Below are 22,436 nucleotides of genomic sequence, written 5' to 3'. Positions count from 1 at the left end.
AGGGGGCAGTGCATGCTATAAATTCTGCAGGGTGCCGGAACTTTTGCAGACGCCATTTTTTTGTGTTCTGTAATTTTGAAAGTGTCAGTGATGGAAATAAAATCTAACTTTTGTTGACATATTATAAGAATGTCTAATCTGTAACTTGATGCCTTTTGGAGATTTTTCCATCTTTCCTTGGCTTCTTTATGCACATTAATACAAATTTTTACCTGGGATGCCCAAACTTTCGATCCCCACAGTAGGTGGGACATCACTAGGTTGTAGCTTTGATGGTATGATTCATATTCTTCATGGTATTTTATATTTATCATGCAGAATAATTATGAGCCAGCAGACGTGATTATATATAGTCATTCCAATTTCAGAGATAATTGTACAGTGACAGCTTCAGTGTCATCATTTTTGGGGCTCTGGAAATATGATAATTTATTTTTAAAATATTTTCATCCAGAACATCCTTATATGCAGGAACTTGACTCAGGGCTAAAATTAATGTCTGTGTTTGCTGTAGAAAGAGTATTAAGTGAATACATGTCATTCTTGCAAAAAACAGGGCTTTTTTTCAGCTGGAACTTGGTGGAACTCAGTTCCACCACCTCTGGCTCAGGCTCTCTGCTCACCACTATCACTTGTAATTGTAAACACAGAAATCCGACTTGACAAGTGACAGCTTGTCTTCCAATGACTCCCACAGATCTGATCTCGCTTTTCCACTGCATGGAACCGAACGGTTTGGCTTGCTTTTGTGCTTTTCCACTGCTGGTACCGCATGGTACGGTGTAGGAACGGTTCGGTACGGAACGGTACAGCGGCGCTTTTCCACTGCATGGAACTGAACGGTACGGCTCTCTAAAACAGTACCACCTCGATTGTGGTTCCAAGAGGTACCATACCGATACCATATCCCACAATCCTTTGCATGCAGTCACTACTAGCCACTGATTGGTCAGAGAATCGTTGTTATCCCACCCACTTAACTTTAGTACTACTTTAGTGGAAAAGCAAACCATACCTAACCGTACCGAACCGTTCCAACACCGTACCATGCGGTACCAGCAGTGGAAAAGCAAACTGGGCCAAGCAGGGCCGAGTAGAGCTGAGCTGGTACTTGCAGTGGAAAAGTGCCATAAGTGGCTCCCACTGAATGCAGGATGGGGACAAGGGAGATGGAGGTGCCTGGGGTGTAGTGCGGATGCTGACACCCCCATTGAATAATCTCCCTGCAAGTGAGAGAGGTGGAGCCACCTACAGTGTGCAGGGAGGTACTAGAAAAGAAGAGGGGTGAAAGTTAGATGTGGATGGGGGATGCAAAGGTAAACAGCTGTGGAAGAAGGCTGAAGTCTGCATTCTGTGTAGTGCACCCCTGAATTCTGCACTATATGCGTAATGCACCCCCAAACTCAGCATGTAGCGCAAATCTGAACTCTGCATTGTGTGCAACCCCCACTGAACTCTGCACTCTGCACTTACTATGTACTGTACTATGCACTTTACTAACCCTTTAGGACCCTCCCACTGTTAGTGAAATTTGACCACACCCACTATTTGATGCGGTTTGGAGGGTGTGTGTGTGTAGGTGGGAAAAGGGTTGTTTTGGGGGGGTCGTGATTGAATTCCTTTACCTATTTTATGAGAAAAAAAAAGCCCTGGCAAAAACTAACTTTTATGGCCACACATAGTAGGACTTGCCATAGGCTTTAATGTGGAGCACCGGGGTGCTCAGTTTGAGGTATGGCCTGGACACTATCTGCATGGAGTTTGCATGTTCTGCCTGTGCTTTTTTGGATTTCCTCTGAGTACTCTGGTTTCTTCCCACACTCAAATAACATGTTGGTAGGGTAATTGATTCCTGTCTAAAATTGGCCCTAGTATGATATTCTACTGAGTGTATCCAAGACGGCTGTCTCACTATCTGCCCCAACAGCATATAAAGTGCTTGTAGCCCTCAGGGTTAAAAAGCTATATAAAATACATACATTACGTTTAGACATAAAATAGTTGTCAGACACGTGAGTATTATCATTATCACCCAAAGATATTTTTAATGATCAACAGGCATGTTTATTATTTCCAAGAATGTAGGGTTATGAACTGGGGACAGGGTTCAGTTACGCCAACACTCATCTTATGTCAGGGGAACAATGGGGTTTGGCTGATTCAAGCCAAAAGGTATTATTTTGCTTTTGGGGAAGGGTTGGGGCTTTTAATTGGGCTTTTATTGCTGTATGTCTTCCTATTGGGGAGAAATTCTCATTTGCTGTTTTGACAGGAAGTAATGTGAAATCTCTCCAACGGGGACCAGATAAAAGCACAAGTTTAGTACAATAAGGAAGATTAGAACTTTCTGCTCCTCCCATTTCCTGCATGGATGACATGGACACAGAAATGAGAGACAATCTCAACGTGGTCAAAGACAGAAATGACAACCAAACAGAAATTGTAACTTCCCTACTTTATCCTGAGTTTAAAAAATAACATTATAGCTGGTGGTAGGCTTTACATTTACTAACCTAGCCTGATTTGGTATCAATCATCATATTTGTCCAGCAAGCCAGAGTAGGTGGAGAATATACTTGGAAGGATAAGTGCACTTTAAGACAAAGTGTGCCTGTTCTTTTTGCCCCTTTGCCCTGATCTAAACAAACTCACCCCCCCTCCCCCCTCCATTCAAACTTACCATGATCCAATGGCTGCGGCCTCCGGTGAGTGTTTATATTCCTCCCAAGGCTGTGCAGTCTCCTGCCATGTTCCTTCATCTCTGGCCTTGGAATAAAGGAAAGCCCTAGAGAAGTCTTTGGGACTGTAATGAGCCGGGGTGGCCGGGACAGTGAGACTTGCAGTGCACAATGTAAACAATCATCAGAGGTCCCTTGCATCATATTAAAGTGGAGTTCCACCCTAAATTTATACTTACCTCCATCTTCTCGCTCCGGGTCACCTGAAAAACAAATGGATAATCGCATTTTTTTTTTTTTTTTTTACTTACCTCGTAGAGAAAATATACTTACCTTACTTCCTTCTTCCTCCCCTCGGCGGCCACGGCCCGTCGTCACTTCCTGGCTTTTGCAGTGATTCCAGGTAACTGAACGTCATCGCTCCCAGGAATCAATGCGCCTGCACCGGCCCCGACGTCAGTTCCGGTGCGCGCGCATCATTCCCTTCTAAACAGCTTCTGGGCATGCCCAGAAGCTGTGGAGGGATGACGCGCGCGCACCGGAAGTGACGGCGGGGCCGGTGCAGTGCATCGTGGGACCGAAGAAGAAGGAAGAGGACGCAGAAGAGGATCGCGCTGGCTTCAAGCTGCCCACACCTGAGATGGCAGCGCTGGACAATACTTTTTCAAGGTAAGTATTTGTCCTAAAAGGTAAGTGCAACCCGGGACAGATCAGAGGCTAGCCATTGTGGAATGTACTAGCCCTGACTGTCCCGGGGGTATTTTTATTAAAAAAAATGTCCCAGGGTGGAACTCCGCTTTAAATTAGATATGAATCTATGGAGGGAGAAGGAAGGTTAGTTTAAAGTGGTTGTAAACCTCATCCATGAAATATGAACAAAGCATATCCTACTATAGTGTGTACTTGTCTCAATTAAAAGCACCAAGTGTAATTTCTGTCTACTGCTTTGTTCCTCTGCTATCAGCATGAATCACTTTAGACAAGTTTTTCTGACGCCAAGAGAAAAACGGTGACAGAGGAGGGCGCTCCAGTACACAGCATGTGATTGACAGCCTCAGCTTGGTTCCTGTGTGCTGTGTGAAGGGGGGAGGAGGTGTCCCTTTCCTCCATTCAGCTCTCTTCACTGAGCTCTGCAAAGTATAATTGCAGCTCTTTGCCCCTCTTTTCTGACATTTCAGATAAGCTTATAAAAATCTGGACTATGAACCGATATAGAGAAGAGAACACTGTAGATAAAAAGGTACAACTTGTGTAGAAGGATTTGTTTCATCTCTGTGTATCAAAAGTAAAAAAAATATACCTTCCTATCTATTTACTAATGCTAGCAGCATGAGGATTAAAATAGTGAAAGTTTTGCTAAAGGCAAAACTTTTTTTTGTCATTTTGGATAGAGCATGAGAGGGTTATAATCTTTGTCAGTTTTTTTTTTTTTTTTTTTCCGCCATCTGTGTCCCATTAGGGACATTTTCCTTCACTTCCTGTTTTATAGCCAAAACAAGAAGTGAGAGGAAATCCCTCCAAAATGAGGGAATCTTGGGGTGTCACCGGTATCACCAGAACTAGCGTTCCCATTAGAAGATTTCCACTCTATTACTGTTCGGATGTCAGCCTAAAATTTGGGATTTTCTATTTCTTTTACTTTCAATAATAGTAAACAGGAAAAACAGAAAGGGGGAATCCCCCTAATGGGGACACAGACAGCAATAAAAACTGACAGGTGTTCTAATCCCTCTCCACTTAACCCAAAAAAATAAATGTTTGCCTTTAGTAACACTTCAATGTTAAAAGAGAAGTATGAGAATATATTTTTTTTAAATCATACTTACCTAGCTGAATGCATCATCAGTCCAATGCTGCATCTGTCCCCCCGCCGACTCTAACTCTGAGAACCAAGGAAACAAACACTGCCGATCACTCCATTCCCAGAGCTCCCTGTCAGTCACCAGCGCTCTGCTCTGTCCCCCCTAGCTCACTGGAGTGCTGGGCTGTGGAGGGGGTGGGAGCAGCCAGCTCAAGCTCTCAGCAGCTTACTGAGAGGCTGAGCCATGTGCCAGTCAAGGCATGTGGGTGGATCCCAACCATATGTTCCCGATCTTCCCCAGTCTGGACTGCCTCTGTGACGTCAGCCGACAGCTGGCTTCAGCCCGCTGTCTGCTGAAAACAGGTCACAGGAGTGCAGAACAAACTGCACTCCTGTGATTCATAGGAGAAGTACAACCAAGCAAGCTTTGGCTGTACTTCTCCCTTAATTATGAACGTTTAGTCATGCTTTAGGAAATAGGAGGTTTAAGGATCAGAAGGGTAAGAAGTGAGAAAATGTATACATGGAATTCAGTGTTGAAGAATCCTGGGTTCCCAAATTTTCCCAAACCCTGGAAATCTGTCACACAATACTAATTATTCAGAACCCATGAAAGTTTAGTTTTAGCTAACGTTAGATTAATTGTTGGAGATTTCTGGGATCTAGTGATTGACATGATAAGATGTGGAATATCAGAGTTTTGGAGTGTTTTGGCATTCCATGTATTTTCTAGTAACAGAGTAGATCACATATTCTTTTCAAGAAGTGTTTAAAATGGAGCTCCAGTCTATAAATAAATAAATAAATAAATAAATAAAAGTCAGCAGCTATAAATACTGTAGATGCTACGTTTTAATATAAGGACACTTACCTGTCCAGAGATCCTGCGATGTCGGCATCCCAAGCCGATTCGCCCATCGGCTTTGGGTGTAGGCGCCGGCATTGCAAGAAGGGAAACCGGCAGTGAAGCCTTCAGCCTTCACAGCCGGTTTCCTACTGCGCATGAGCCAGTTGCACTGTGCTTTCTGAATGGTCCTGCAGTCTTCTGGGGCACACACAGGTCCCAGAAGGCAGCGGGGGGGAGAAGGAGGGGCAGGACATGACGTAGATCGCCGTGCAGTGATCTTACCAGGAAGCAGGAGTAGATACCTATCAAAACCAGGTACCCGCTCCCCCCCTAAAAGTGTCAAATGTGGCAGTGGAGGGTGCGAACAAGTGGAGCTTCCCCTTTTGTTTGGAGCTCTGCTATAATAATGGGACACTGCCACCAAATAGGAAACATTGTTTCTCTAAAACCACATTGGCTGAAACATTCTGAAGGAGTATTCGGATATATTTTTTCTAATTTAGAGAGAAAAAGCTACCACCTGGAGAGGACTCCAGTTCACACCACAGAAACACAGTCCTGGATACTTTACTACATGCGTCTTTTTGACACATTTTTGATGTGTTCCAATGCGTTTTTGATGCAGTCCAATGCATTTCCCCCTCTCTTTTTTCTTGACTTTAAAAAAAGGTGTGTGTTCCAGTGCGCATTTAGGTGCATTCCTGTGCATTTTTGATGCGCTTCAGTACAGTCCAGTTCAGAAAAAAATGCAACATGTTCTACTTTCTTTATGGAACTGGAATGCACTGGAACTGACCGCACTATGCCATTGAAAACCATATAACCTGCTATCCATGCGTTTTTGATGCAGAAAAAAAAAAAACACAGTGGACTGCATGTGGTGTGAACTAGCCCTAAGGCTTCATACACACAGGTTTATTGTAAATGTTGTTGTAGCACTGCCCCCTTGGGGGTTGCTTGTAATTGTATGTTCTTCTGTGCCGCTTTGACCCTGTGAAATGTCAAGCCCTCCTGACCCTCTAGGTTCAGACATCTTGTGTATACCTTTAAATAATACACTAACACAATGCAAATCTGTTTTAACTCTTTAGATTTACTTTACTCAAAAGGAATGTTTAAAGGAAGTATAGGCCCTAGGTAAACCGCCAGGACTCGGTTGAAAAAATACTAAGAGAGCCGTTAAATAACCAGTTATAGTAACAAGCAAATAACACCAATATACACAATATCTGACAGTAAGTGAATGAATCTCTACGAAAACTATGAATTGCTTTATGAAATACTCCTACTAAAGGGGAACCCTGGGTCAGCCTATAGTACCTATATCCTAATGAGAGATGAGGTAATCTAGCTACCAGTAGCGTGTGCCCTTTAAAAGCAATAAAATAGCAATGTTCGGAATGTAAGGCCTTGCTATTATCTTCACCGGCAGTTGGAGCTCAAAGAACAAATGATTCCCAAGTGTAGCACAGTGTGAGACAGGCAAGGCAAGATAGCTGGCTCTGATTAATGATGATCCACTAACTGATCCAAATGTAGGGTGTCTGTATACAGTGTTCAAGAGAGATGCTGTAGCAATTGATAACTGGACTTTGAGCAGGTGCTCTCTCCCCAATCCTGATGACCCTCTTATAACTCCTGGAGGAACAAGCAAAATCAACTCTCCACGCTGAGACACTGAGATGGTCGTGCTCTGTTGATTCAGTGAGTCCCATTGAATCTGACACGATCAGCGATGCTGCAGAGATGTATGCGAGGTAGCGTGTGTTGTCCCTCCCACCTGGGCTGAGTCTGCAGACAGCTGGATGGTGTGCAGTAGGCCGCAGCCTTCTCTCTCTCTGTGGCAGACCGATGCACACTTGATGGATCCCACAGGAAGCAAGAGAGCATGAGCCTGGTCAGCAGATACCCTTTATAGTCTCTCTCCTAATTCTCCCCGAATAACCTGCTGGGAGGTGTAGTCCACAAATGGTTCAGCAGTGCAGTAGTATCTTTCAGAAGACTATGGTCCCCACATTGCTCTCTTCCAGTCTCAGGAGTATGATGCATGAAGATTCGAGACCAACACCAGGGGAGCACAGAGACAGTCTGAAAGAGCAAAGAAAAAGTCTGCAGTGTCAGATAAATGTAGTCTGCTCCCGGCTACACTGTTTATCCTGACAGGAGAAAGTCAGCATTAGAAACTCACCTAAGCTGCATTTTTTCAGACCAGTTTAGGGGATTTTAGCAGGATTTGGTGTTTGGGAGTTTATTTTTTTTAATTGTCCAGAATGTTTACTTACTCTGTACATTGAAATGAAGTGCTATACATGTCTAGCGTTTATGCACATTTAGGCTCCCTTGCCATTTTTTAGGACCTGTTCACAATATAATGCAGTGTGTGAGAGCTGGGTTCCCGCACGGCTTCCGATCTCAATACCCATGCAATCTGCTCCAGGGGTCAGTTCAAGTTACCTTTTCCCACACTGGATCGCATGGTACAAAAGTACCATGAGATGCAGTTGCCGCATATTCAAAAAGTAGTGCAGGTCGTGCGGTGTGGAGCGGTGCGATTTCAGCCTATGTAAAAGGAATGGGTCTAAAATCAAACTGCACAGACCTGCATTTGAAGTGCACAGTGTTCCTGTATGATTCACATGCAGTGCCTAGAGTGAAGTGATGTCTGTTGTATTATTGTACATCCTTGTAAATATCCTTGTGTAGAAGCTCCGACTCCCCTGTGTCATGGATCGCTCAACAGCTTGAATCCATGTTGTCATCCGCTGCCTTCCATTGCCCATCCATTGTCCAAAATCCCTTCTCTCCCCTGCAGCAGCCGCTTGATGACACAGGGTAGCCGGAGCTTCTGCATCACATGACTGCACTGGATTGGAAATAGGTCATTTTTACAAACTGTATACAGCATAGGTAGGAGAAGTGGTTTTAAGCAGACTTAAGCTGGTCATACATGGATAGAAAACCATTTGAAAAAATAGGACATTTTACTTTTTGCCATTAGCTATGATTAGTATTTTTTTTTTCTATTGATTAGATATTTGCTAATATGTGTACGATATTTGGCAATGCCTTGTCTCATTATAGAATGAGTATTCTATTAAGTTTCTGTCTAATGATAAAAAATATTTTGTTCCAGGGCAGGGCGGATGCTCATACCTCAGAGAATGGCTTTGGTGGGCCGGGCTTCTCTCAAGTAAGTCAAACAATTCTTTGTTTTCTGAGAAAATCAATGCAATAATAATTTACTTATGGCTGAGCCAACTGAATGAGACATCCCCAGTCCAGTATGCATTCATTGGAGAGGAGACAGAACAATGCACCGTGTGTCCTCCGTACCTGCCTGCTTTGTTTACATCAATTCTCACATATTGCTATTGGTGATCATTGTAATACTTGTGTTTTCTAGCTTTTTCGAAAAGTAAAATTAGGCATACTGTTTCATATACTATTAATGAGTATAAATATTATAGGCTGGACTAGTACCGCGGCCGTATATTTACAGAAACGTTAGAAAAAAAGCTAGTCAGACTTTAAGGGTATCAAACACAAGAAATCTAAGTATCATATTTTTATTATTTTATTGGAGCTCCACCCAAAAGCTTGTTTTCTTCCTCTCACATTTGGCATCTTTCGGGGGGGAGCAGATACCTGTCAAAACCAGGTACCCACTCCTACTTCCGGGTAAGATCACCGCACAACGATTAGGACAATCTACGAAATTTCCGGCCCCTTCTCCTTCCCTCCGCTGCCTTCTGGGAGACACACAGGTCCCAGAAGACAGCGGGACCATTCAGGAAGTGCAGCGCGACTCGCACATGAGCAGTAGGAAACAGGCTTCACTTCCTGTTTCCTTTAGTGAAGATGCCCGCGCCTGCACCCGGAGCTGATGGACGGATCAGTTTGGGGTGCCAACAATGCAGGACCCCCGGAGAGGTAAGTATACTTATATTAAAAGTCAGCATCGACAGTATTTGTAGCTGCTGACTTTTAATTTTTTTTTTTTTTACAGGTTGGAACTCTGCTTTAAGATCATACAATTGCAGGTAAAAACACAAAAAATTTACACATGATATGTAGTACAAGATAGTACACAATCCACCAATCTTTACATCGCTAACATTATTGATCTATGTGGATACATTTGGTTAATACTCTAACTAACCCACTTGCCATGATGATGTAACCCAATTGTTAATGGATAGGTTGGAACATTAATTAAATGTATACATACTGTACAGGGAAATAGTGTTAGTGATGTAAAGAACAGTGGTTTATGTACAATCTTGGGCTACATATCATGTGTCAATATACTTTTTTTATGTTTTACCTTCAATCTTAAATTAATTAAAAGGTTTTAGGAATATGTAATAATAAAAATATTGATTTCAAAATTTGTTGTGTGGCGTGATTTTAAAGTCCAACAATTTTTTTTTTTAGGAATATGGAATATGTAATAATAGGAATTTTAGGAATATGTACAAATAAAAATATTGATTTTAAAATTTGTTGTGTGGGGTGATTTTAAAGTCCTTAACATGTATAGCTTGGAAGAAAGAAGAGACAGAGGGGATATGATAGAAACTTTTAAATACATAAAGGGAATCAACTCGGTAAAGGAGGAGAGCATATTTAAAAGAAGAAAAACTACCACAAGAGGACACAGTTTTAAATTAGAGGGGCAAAGGTTTAAAAGTAATATGAGGAAGTATTACTTTACTGAGAGAGTAGTGGATGCATGGAATAACCTTCCTGCAGAAGTGGTAGCTGCAAATACAGTGAAGAAGTTTAAGCATGCATGGGATAGGCATAAGGCTATCCTTCATATAAGATAGGGCCAGGGACTATTCATAGGATTCAGATATATTGGGCAGACTAGATGGGCCAAATGGTTCTTATCTGCCGACACATTCTATGTTTCTATGTTTCTAACAATTTTTTTTAACAATTAATGACATTATTATCAAGTGTTGACATAATGCTTTGCCCTTAGATAACAATCTAATTTTTTCATTGCTAGTGGGGGCAGGAGAAGCTGCAAACTTTGCTGCATATGCATTTGCACCGGCCACTCTGGTGACGCCACTAGGAGCACTGAGTGTTCTTATATGGTAAGTTTGGATTTCAGTGATGTAAATAACCTTGATAATCATATCATGTACACACACAGCATTGTGTGTCTTGGGTTTTTATCTGTGAGCATTTTATTCTTATTGGGTGTGTACAGATATGAGGAAGTTTTGTCCAACCAAGATCCTGGTTATTCATGCCAGTATGGGCACTTAGCTAACTGTAGCAATGTCACAATTGTATTATACCTGAGAAAAGAATAACATATCAAAAAAATCAGTGGATCCTGATAGGAGTCCTTGTTGACCAGCGAGGCCACCCATCTTACTAAAGGTACAATAGGGAAGCTCAGGGGTCAGGGATGTTCAGGTTCAAACCTTTTACAGGCAGTTATACTATCTGCATATGCATTTTTTTTTATATTGCCACCCTGAATTGCCCAGGTCAGTACATGTTTATTTCAAGCTGAATGCTTTTGCTTTAAAAAAAAAAAAAAAAGAAAATGTATCTTGCACTTTAATCTATAACCTGCTATATCTCTGCAGTGCAGTCCTGTCTTCATATTTCCTGAATGAAAAGCTGAACATACATGGGAAAGTTGGATGTCTTCTGTGTATTCTCGGCTCTACCATGATGGTCATACATGCTCCTCACGAGGAAGAGGTTACATCTCTACATGCTCTAGAAATTAAACTCAGGGATCCAGGTTGGTATTTCAAATATCATTGCAAATGTAAAGCAATTATTTGTGAGTTCTAAACTAACCACATGTTTTTGGGTGGATTCAGCCTTTTTATGAATACTGAATACATAGGATATTCTTAATGAAATTTCAGTGAAATCCCTTGCTGTAGAAAACACATTTTATTCTTTTTCCATGGTTAGGGTGCTCTTACACAGGGATGAATATCTAATATTTTTCATTTTTCCTCTACGCGGAGGCCTGGTTGTCTGCAGAATTATATTTACCACTATAAAGCAAGGATCCTGTAGGGCACATCACATGTAAGTGTAGGTCTATACATCAGAAAGCTAAAAATGTGTTTTGTTTGGAACCTAGACCTGTGTGAACCTAGACTGTCATCTGGCATGTAATACAGAAGCATATATTCATCATAGAGATAAATGAAAAGTCCAAAGACAGCCACCAACCACTGTCAAAGTCTCTGGCATCTTAGATCTTCACATCTGTGTAAGAGAACCCTAACACTTTCATACATGTAGAAAAAAATAAGGATGTATGTGGTCTTTTCTCCAACCACCACCCCCCCATCCCCCTCCTTCTTCCCATATCAAAACTGAGACAAACCATGTGTAATAATGGGGGAGGGCATAGTGGCGCCTTGGCTGTCACTGACTCCCAATGATTACAAAAAATGGCACAGACACATAATTATGGGGGATTGGTTTAACAGACCAGCTAACTAGCATGGTAACAGTTCTTCCAGTAACAGATATTTCACCAAGACTGGCAATTCCTTAAAAAAAGATCTGTTATATAATTGTAGCAGCTTTTCCAGGCATTGGGCCTGATGTGGGTCTGCCATGGCTACCGGTTACACCTTCAGCCCATTTAAGCTGAATACCCAAGTGTGAGAATGGAGTCAATGACCATTCCGGCATCTTTGATATAGGGGATGGGAGAAGGGAATGAGTGGGATACTCCTCTGGCTTAATTAGGTACAAATGGGACACTTTGTGAAAAAAATGCCTTTCAGCGCTGTCATGACGGCAGCTGGGTGCCGACCAATGCTTACTGGCGCTTCAAAAACACTGACTTGCTGAACTGTACTTGAACTTGACTTCTGACACTCTGATCAGCTCAAAAGTCCTAAACTGTGCTTAGACTTGAATTCTGATGCTCTGGTTAGCTCAAAAGTCCCGCATCCAGCTCCCTCCAGTTCTTCCTGACTGAGGTAGCTCCTGTAACTGCTTGTGCTGCTGCAACTCTCAACACTGTACACTGCACACTGTACACTTTAACACTTCAGGGCCCAACCGCTGGTGCCCCCTTTGCACTTCAGGGTGCTCTCACTAGGCACCCCCTCTACCTTCAAGGTCCTCTCACTAGGCACCCCCCTACACTTCAGGGTCCTCTCACTAGGCACCCTCTCTGCTTCTCTTCAGGGTCAACACTGGCACCCCCTTTACTTTTACTCCTGCATCGGCTAGCTAGGTCCTGGATCCCCATGACATTCACCAGAGTGGTCCCCTCTCTCTCTCTAGGCCAGGGGTCGGAAACCTATGGCTTGCAAGCCAGACGTGGCTCTTTTGATGGCTGCATCTGGCTTGCAGACAAATAGGGTCTCCTGCTATGAGTATATCATTATTAGCCAGAGTCGAGTCCATGCCTTGCAATTCGTCACTGCGTTAATACTTAAATAACTTACTTAACTTACTTAAATAAAGGTTCCCGACCCCTGAAATATAGTGTATGGCTCTCACTGAATTACATTTCAAAATATGTGGTGTTCGTGGCTCTCTTAGCCAAAAAGGTTCCTGACCCCTTCTCTAGGCAGACCCCCAGGGGGCAGTTTGCAGTACTCACGAACTGGGAATGCTTTCCTAAAACTCCGCTGGTCCTCGGCACACCGGATCCTCTCTGCAGCTCAGCTCAGCCCCCTGTCACCTCAGGCAAGCCGCCCGGGTCACCCGATACTGCTGACAGTAGGAGACACAGCAGTACTCTCCCTCCTGGGACTCTGCTTCCCACCAAAGACGCTGCGTCATGCATTCCCCTCAAACTTATACCCACTCCCAGAATGCTGTTCGGCAGAATCTGCCTTTCAGGGGTAGATACAGGCCTGAGTGCACCATTGGCTGGGTTTCCTCCACTGCCCAATGAGAACCCTCTCATTAGGTACAGTGGGGAGTCTCCCCAGTCTCAACAGCTACACCTGGGAGACATGACAGTCCAGCTGAAAATCATGGCCCTGCTGTTAGGCAGCCAGGGCCCACTATACTTTACCTAGCACCTAATTTGTATGAACTATTTAGGAACGGGTATGGGCAGAGATCTGTAGAGGTAAAATAATTTGGGCAAAGTGCACTTCTTAAAGGCTGCCAGTTTACCTGACCATTTGAGCTCAAATTTAGCCAGAGACTGAAGTTCTTTGGACATTTGGGAACCTAGCACCTACTTTGTAGGGTGCTACATCATAAACGAGTTTTCTGATTGGGCTGTAGTTCCTGTTTAGGAATGCATTGGTTTATACATGTGCACAGTCTAAAAAAATAATTAAAAAGATCATGTACACAACTTTCAGTAATAAAAATGTGATACAAATTAAATGCAGAGGTGCCTGCACATACTCTTGGTTTCAATAAGACTTTGAGAGTCCTCAGACAGATAATTCAGCTGCTGATGTCATGCTTGTACCAATGCCATCACACACCTTAATATTGATCTATTAGGCACCTTTCACACAGGCGGACCGTTCAGATCCGCCTGTCCGTTTTTTTGGCGGATCTGAACGGTCCCCCCATGCATTCCTATGGGGCATCGGATGTCAGCGGAGACATGTCCGCTGACATCCGACCCGATCCGATTCGTCAAATCTGGACGGATGGAAACCCTATTTTTCATCCGTCCAGCGGATCGGATCGGATGGGATCGGGTGAGAACGGACTGACGGTCCGTTGACATCCGATCTCCCCCATAGAGATGCATGGGGAACTGTCAGCTGTGTCTCCGCACACAGTGCGGAGACACAGCTGTCCTCCTGCTGCTCAGCGGGGGATCGGCGGCTCGATCCCCCGCTGAGAAAAACGGACTCCGTCCAACGGACGGAGTGTGTGAAAGGGGCCTAACAATAGTGAGCAGTCAGTGACAAACAGTATGAAAGTAGAGGGGTGTGTCCAGGTTTGACTTCAAACACAAGAGTTGGCATTTGCATGAAAGACCCAAGAGACTTCTGGGGCACTTTGCAACCCATGTAAAGGTATGAGTAAGCACCTCTCTAAATACCTGCATTTATTTTCTAACATTGATGTGTTGGTTGTAAACTCATTACAGATAAAGAATAAAGAAAAAAAATCTTAAGGCACCAACACCTAAATTACTTGCTGGCTACGATAAAAAAATATTTCCCTGGCAGAAGCAGACTGGAATAGACATGTCATCTTCTCAGTCACTGACAGATTTAATCATCTGTGTGCATGAGAAGAAAAAACTCTGCGCTTTTTTGGTGATGTCCTTTAGGCAGTCACATATAACCCTTATGGCCATTAGTACATCTGCAGCTGTCCCTATTAAACCACACAAAGGGATGCAGTGTTCTCTAGAAAACAAAAGGAAAGTGCACTGCTAACGCAATAAAATCTCTTATCTGACAAATAATAATAAAAAGTAATATGCACTCCATGACCCTAGCGGGGGTGTGTGCCAATCACAGCTTGTCACTGGTGTATGGCTGTAGTCCTGGCCAGAGACACAGCCTTCTTTATGCCAGTAGAATCTTTCCTCTGCATTGATAACCATCAACCTTGCTATACAGAGCACTCCGGCTCTTAGTGTCTGCCAATCCTTTCCAGGAATCAGGGCATAGTATCATGGGCGTCCGCAGGTAGGGGCAAAGGGGGGGGGGGGGCAATGTCCCCCCCCTGGAATCTCAACTTCCCCTTTCAAGTGGTTGTTAAGCCACTTTATACCATCCTGTCTGGTCTGTTTAATAATCCTATGTGCCTGTGTGTCTGTGTTTTAAAAAAATAAGCCGTTTATTACCAGTTTTCAGAGGGTCGAGCACCACTCACGTGACCTATCGTCTCTCTCCTCTCCCCATCTGACAGCTGCTTGCAGTGGGCGGGGCCAAGGATTCTTCACTGATGTCAGTCGGGAGGGGAGGAGGGGGACAGGAGGAGAGAGGCGGCGGGTCACGTGAGCGATGAGTTGCGCTCTGAAAACTTGTAAAGAATGGCTTATTTTTATAAAAAACAGACACAGGGGCACATATGATTATTAAACAGATTGTACACAGGATATGAAACTTTAAATGAAACTACAGTAGCAGGAAAGGAGAGGGGGAGCAGGAGCAGACAGGCAGGGAGAGAGGACAGGAGAGCTGCGGATGATGGAGACACGTAAACTGAGCACGGTTTCAGGGCTCAGCAGCCATTATATACCGTGGTCAGTTTACAGAGGGGAGGACATAACCTAATAATATAATGTGATAATCAGTGCAAACCATAAACCAATTAAAAATCAAAACTATATAACTGTACGCACAAGGCTGCAAACAATCAGTGCCAAACACAAAACACCAGTGACAAAATCGATAATAAATATTGCTGCGCCAAGTGAATCAAAAAATATACATAAATAGCTTATAATCAGAAAGCAACTCAATGCTTATATATATAAATCAAATACAAATCAATATGTTGAAAAATCAGTGATAAATAAAGTCCCAATGGTGAAAAGCTATAGGTGATCAATAAAATCAAATAAGGAAATCAATCTTCATCTGTGATCAAGACAGTGTAAAGTGCTGCATGCTTCACTCCAGTGCTCCCAGTGGCTAGTGCAAGATAAACAGCTCACCTTAGGAATAGACTCATAAGAGTCATACACGCTTTGGGATGTATATGGATATGGATAACAACCTGGTCTCCCCTCTTTCACTTCTCCAGCTGACACTCCACGTGAGCCAAAAGCTCGATATGAGAAAAAGGGAAGAAGGGATCTAGTGCTCTCTGCTTTAAAATGCTTTATTACATTTAATAGATAAAGATCCACTTACATTCTTATGCACTTAAGCAGTGCGGGCTTAACAGCGTCAGACAGTCAGATAACTTCCTGTGTACCTCCAAGGACCGACGTACTGCGAGTAGGCTCCTCCCCCGTACGCATTACATCAGAGACTTCGTCGGCTGACGAAGTCTCTGACGTAACGCGTACGGGGGAGGAGCCTACTGTTAAGCCCGCACTGCTTAAGTGCATAAGAATGTGAAGATGAAGATTGATTTCCTTATTTGATTTTATTGATCACCTATAGCTTTTCACCATTGGGACTTTATTTATCACTGATTTTTCAACATATTGATTTGTATTTGATTTATATATATAAGCATTGAGTTGCTTTCTGATTATAAGCTATTTATGTATATTTTTTCATTTATTTAGCGCAGCAATATTTATTATCGAGGACATAACCTAAGCCAGCTATTTCAGGTGATACAAGGGGCCAAATTACACAGCAAAGCACTGTGCTGTACTATTAGGTGTTTTTCTTTTTCTTCCTTACTTTTAACTCATTATATTTCTAGTACTATAGCCATAATGTGTGTCAGGCTGTGAAAGGTGTACACCCCCACTGGGGTCATGTGAGTGTATATTGTTTTTAGTTATTGATTGTTATATAAAAGTTTTATTGCACTAGTGGTGCACTTCCTCATAAAACCTCATAAAGCCCACCAGGGCTGAAACTCGTCAACACTTGTGCATTTTTCCCTTTACCTGAATCTATTGAAATAAAGATGATTCATTGCTGTGAATAAGCACATGGTGTGAAAGGCGTCTGCTATCCTGTTGTCTTGTGTTTCTCTTCGATGTTGAACCTTTGATTTAAAGAATAAAAACTCAAGTTTCCAAGTTCCTGGGACTGGAAGTGCCGCTTTCTTCTTTTTTACAGCGCTATATAAGTACCTTCTATAATAATAAATAATAAGCCTGCGTATGTGGCTACATACAGTACCTGTCCCCACATGATCTAGAATTACAGCAAACAAATTGTTTAGGTTTGTCAACAGGCATGTATCAAATCACCTGAATTTGAGACAGGTCAGGCAGATTACTGTTTGCATGTATTGTGCACTTTGTTTGCTAATTAAACGCTAAGCCTTAACCATGTTTTACTGAGGCAGATTTTTCAGCTTGTTCAAATTTTTAAGTATATTACCTTTAATCTAATTTTTTTTCCCCAACAGTTTTCATTACTTTTGCAACAGTGTCAGTTGTGGCATCCTTGGTCCTAATAATACTGGTTGCCCCAAAAAAAGGTCAAGCCAACATCCTAGTTTACATCGCCATTTGCTCTATAATTGGTGCTTTCTCTGTGTCTTCTGTGAAAGGACTGGGAATCTCCATCCATGAGTTTATTGAACACAAACCAGTTTACAAAGATCCTCTATTCTACATCTTACTGGCTTCACTGGCTTTATCTGTAGGTACACAAATAAATTATCTCAATAAAGCTCTGGATATCTTCAATACCTCCATAGTGACACCTATATATTATGTTTTCTTCACAACTATGGTGGTCACCTGTTCTGTAATATTGTTCAAGGAATGGAATAGTATGGATATCAGCGACATGATTGGAACATTGAGTGGCTTCCTAACCATTATTATTGGCATTTTTCTTCTTCATGCCTTCAAGAACACCAATATCACATGGAGTCAAATCACATCTAGCATCAAGAAAGATAAACAAACAGGGTCTGGTGGACAGGAAGACCAACACAGCCTGCTTGGGAATGCAGAACATTCCATATTGGCATTTGAGGATGATATTGCCATCTTCAGTAGGACAAACCAACAGAACTAACAAAGCTCCATGCTTACTGGAAGATTTGTACTTCCTTTTTCTGACCTCTTGTACCTTGCAGTGTTGAGGTAGAAGATCTGTACTCATTTTTGTAAGTGCACAGACTGCCGTGATATTATGTTTCAGACCTCAGGAAATGAAGCCATTTGTACATTTTGTATATAGAGAGAGATTAATGAATATTTTAAAATAAATGATCTATTTTAAGTGGAATATTCACATACCTTTTTATAAGATTTATTGTATTTTTAATGTGTATAAATATTTTTAAAGATATCTTTTGTCTTTACTAGCCTCAGAATTATTTCTTAAATGTTTTTTATTTGATGGTACTTTAATGGTTGGATGGAATTTGCTTTACCTTATAAAAGTACCTCCAATACAGCCACAACTACCTTGAGGGGACATGCCATTGGGTGAAAAGTTAGAATATGATTAGGCTGCTTTGACTCAGACCCCCTTTAACCCTCCAGTCAATGCATACATTTGTCTGCCTATATGGCAATGGTGACAATCATAAATAACCAGTATTACAATCTGTCTAGTCAAAAGCTTTTCTGACACGACTGTGTTGAGCAGGGAGTGAATGCAAACTCGGATCATTTTTTTCCTTTGTTTTTTTTTTATATGGCACTTTGTGTTGCAGGCTGGCACACTGGTGACATCTGACCCAGTCTTGGTTTCCATGTTAAAAGGTTTGTCTAATTGCAGTGGAAAGAAGCAATATAATAACTCAACGAAGACCTAAATTTAAAAATAGAATACAAATGCATTAAATAGGCTAATTCCAGTACCCATTTAGTGCCTAGCCACATGGTCTCCCATAGAGAGGCTTTGGGTAGCTTACAAACAGGCAGAGCCAGCCAGTGGTCATGTGCTTATGAGAGACAGTGTTGGGGTAGTTACTCAAAAAATTTAACTAGTTACTAGTTACTAGTTACTTCTGTAAATTGTAAGGAGATACTGCAATTGAAAAGTAACTTCACTACTTATTACTTTACTTTCCTCTTTCTTAATTGACCGTGTAGAAGAAGATATATGACACTCTTTCTGCATAGAGTTTATTGTATAAACACCGGCTTTGGGAAACATGAGAACAAAACCTGAAAAAAACAGAATAAAACATAAAGTGCAACAAAAAGTCATAAACTTCATCCCTCTCTATTCTTCGAAATAACGATTGTATCGCACGGCTTGGGTAACGCAGGAAAGCGCGTTCCTATAGCCTAGTAAAGTAGTGTAGTTACCTCCTATAGCCTAGTAAAGTAGTGTAGTTACTTCCTATAGCCTAGTAAAGTAGTGTAGTTACCAATATTAGTATTGTAACTAGTTACATTACTTAGTTACCAAAAAAAGTAATGTAGTTACTGTAATCAGTTACTTTGTAACTAGTTACCCCCAACACTGAGAGAGACCATGTGAACAGTGAATGCCTTGGCATGTGAATGGGCACAGGAGGGTGCCATTCTTAGCTTCTTACAAGACGAAGATACCCTTTTATGCTCTGATATTTACAATACGGGGGTTATTAGCTTAATACATATATTTCTTTCTTCTTTACTGTAAAAACAAATATTTTCCATCTACAGGATTTTTCCAAGTAGACTGAGCAAGGTACTTTGTTGGTTTATCTATGTTCTAAGTGTTGAAAGGTAACCATGCAGCACAAACTGAAATCTTCTATGTTATTTATAGAAAGGATAGTGTTCATTACTTAGCAAAGTATATAGGGCTTCACCTTTGTGTTAAAACCTGCTGCACCTGTACATACTAATTTACATAACTGTGTCCTGCCAAATCAGACATGCAGAACAATTGCCTTTTGTATCACACACCTAACATTGCCACAAAACTTTTACAGTGGTAAACTTGGCCATAAAACTTATTGTTAAAGGTACCCTGTACTGAAAGAATCTTGGAGGTGACAACTGCTAAGCTATTCTGAAAAAGCATGTTTTTTTTTCCTGGGTTCAATATGCTCAGGGAAATAAGAGATATAAGAGCTCCTGAGTTGAAATATTTCTCCAAGTCTGTGATTCAGAAGCTACTAAAGCCATCAAATCAGCATAACGACCATCGAGTATTCTCAGAAGAAGAGCAGCAGCCTCCATGGGTTCCCTAGAACAAGGCTCTATTAACGTTCATTCAACTCTTCATCAAATCCCCTTACTGGTAATGATTAAGCACACATACTAGTGTGTGAAACGCATCTACCTTGCCATATTTGTCACATTGGGATGTTCAGCCAATAAACCTGAATTTTTATCACACCTGGAGTGCAGCCATTTCTTCTATGATTGAACACTGCCATCCACTTGTTCAGCACTGTTGTATAATTTCAGTACAGCAATAGCTTATCTTTTCTATATCAGCGGTTAACAATAGCGGATTAGACATATTTTTACTCCCTAATGTAAACCCTTGACTGTAATGCCTATTTTCCAATGCATTCTTTGTATTTTTTTACCTCATTCACAGTACACTGTAATTACATTTTACCAACTCTCAAAAGTACAGCAACGTCTTCATCCTTAAAGTGATGCTAAACACATATTGTTTAACGACCTCAATACTGGGTACTGAAGAAAAGAAAGACACTGCTCCAGGTGTATATTGTGTGGTGATTGCCAGGAGATAGGATATCCAATAGAGTGCTGGCCCCGGCCCGCCTCCGTGGGAACACTTGTAGGAAAAGAATTAGCCGCACATCCAGGGATTCCAATAGGTTTCAAATACCTTTATTTCCAAAAAGTTGCAAGTGATGACACCAAAGACACCAGCATAAAGTCTCGTAGACGCGTTTCACACATACATCTTGTGCTTAATCATTACAATGACTGTAGCTGACTATAGATCTTAAATAGACCGCCCCAATGAAAACAGGTGTACCCGGGGCGGTAACAATCAGCAGTTGTGCACAACTCAATTAATCACCTGGCCTCAGCCCCAAAGGGCATCTCAGTGGTGATTTAAATATAAAAATCAAGCTAAAGTTCCAGCCCATCGTGTGTACCGTGAACTCACCCATACACACAAAGACCTGGACCGACAATCACATAGAAAAACGTTTAAAAAAAACGTGTAAAAAGTACCAATGAAAATCATTGGAAAAAATGTAAATACATACAACGTAACAAACAGAGAAGAATAATGACTATAACAAATGTAAGGGCACTGGGCATTCATACTGGGCATACTAGGCTACGTATCATTGAAAATTGATCAATCCTGATGTACTGACTACCTATCTCATTTCTCGAGGCCCTAAAATGTCAGGGCAGTACAAATACCTCCCAAATTACCCCTTTTTGTAAATATGACAGTCTAAGGTATTTAGTAAGAAGCATAGTGAGTTTTTTGAAGTTGCAATTTTTTGCCCACAATAGTTTGGGTAATAAAGATTTTTTTTCCACAAAATTGTCATATTTACAAGTTATTTCGTACACATGGCATAGAAAAACTTGCAATTACACCCCAAAATATATTCTGCTACTCCTCCTGAGTATGGCGATACCTCATGTGTGAGACTTTTCCACAGCCTGGCCACGTACCGAGGCCCAACATCCAAGTAGCACCGTCAGGCGTTCTAAAGGCATAAATTACCCATTTCATTTCCTGAGTACCTTTCACAATTTTGAAGGCCCTGGAGCACCAGGACAATTGAATTACCCAAAAAATGACCCCATTTTGGAAAGAAAACACCCAATGTATATTCTACGAGGCATAATGAGTCTTTTGAATATGTAATTTTTTAATACAAGTTTTTGAAAAATGTGGAAAGAAAATGAAAACATATTTATTTTTACACAAAGTTATAAATTTATAAGATATTTCTAACACATAGCATGAACTTAGCAAACATTACACCCCAAAATACTTTCTGCTACTCCTCCTGAGTATGGCAATACCACATTTGAGACTTTTCCACAGCCTGACCACATACAGAGGCCCAACATGCAAGTAGCACCGTCATGCGTTCTAAAGGCATAAATTACACAACACATAGCATGTACATACCAAGAATTACACCCCAAAATACATTCTGCTGAACAAATGGTAAAAAAATGAAAAGATTACCTGTGGTTTTAGCAGGCAGGAATACTGTCCCAGCACAGGAAAAGCATTGGTCCAGACAGCTAGTGGAAATGTCCAGGAATTCTCCAGCCAGCAGGCAGAGATATGCCAAAGTATTGGTCCTGGCATTAGTTCAGGTGGCAGGCATAGGCATGGCCAGTTCAGGTGGCAGCAGGCAGCACTATAAGGCTTAGGGCCTTGGTCAGGTAAGACCTGAGGACAGGGGTTGGGGCTTCTCCCACCCAAATCTCTTTGAAGCCTCCGAGCCTCCGAGGGTTAGTTGAATTAAATAAATGGTGACTTGATCTCCTGGTGGCCAAGTTTGGCTGCATCAGCTGGTCATTCATATCCACCCCCCCCCCCCTCATGACTAGGTTATACTCACGAACACATTTTGGCTTCTGGACGGGACCTCGTCTTGTCTGAAG

General features: G+C 41.8%; 1 protein-coding gene across 1 annotated transcript in view; it reads left to right on the top strand.

Moving 5' to 3' along the window:
* The window catches only part of NIPAL1 (NIPA like domain containing 1), a 61,539-nt gene extending 43,392 nt beyond the window's left edge, over window positions 1–18,147 (top strand). Inside the window, exons 3-6 of the mRNA XM_082259627.1 lie at window positions 8,460–8,516; window positions 10,341–10,431; window positions 10,936–11,096; window positions 17,315–18,147. Of these exons, the coding sequence (XP_082115753.1) occupies window positions 8,460–8,516; window positions 10,341–10,431; window positions 10,936–11,096; window positions 17,315–17,934 (929 nt within the window). The 3' untranslated portion in view covers window positions 17,935–18,147. The remainder of the gene's footprint in view (window positions 1–8,459; window positions 8,517–10,340; window positions 10,432–10,935; window positions 11,097–17,314) is intronic.
* The last annotated feature ends 4,289 nt before the right edge of the window (window positions 18,148–22,436 follow it).

The sequence above is a fragment of the Pelophylax lessonae genome (genome assembly GCF_965119305.1).
Source record: "Pelophylax lessonae genome assembly, chromosome: 1".
In the NCBI taxonomy this organism is placed as follows: domain Eukaryota; kingdom Metazoa; phylum Chordata; class Amphibia; order Anura; family Ranidae; genus Pelophylax; species Pelophylax lessonae.
Note: the sequence above shows the minus strand (reverse complement) of the source record. Positions and strands in the feature narration are given on the sequence as shown.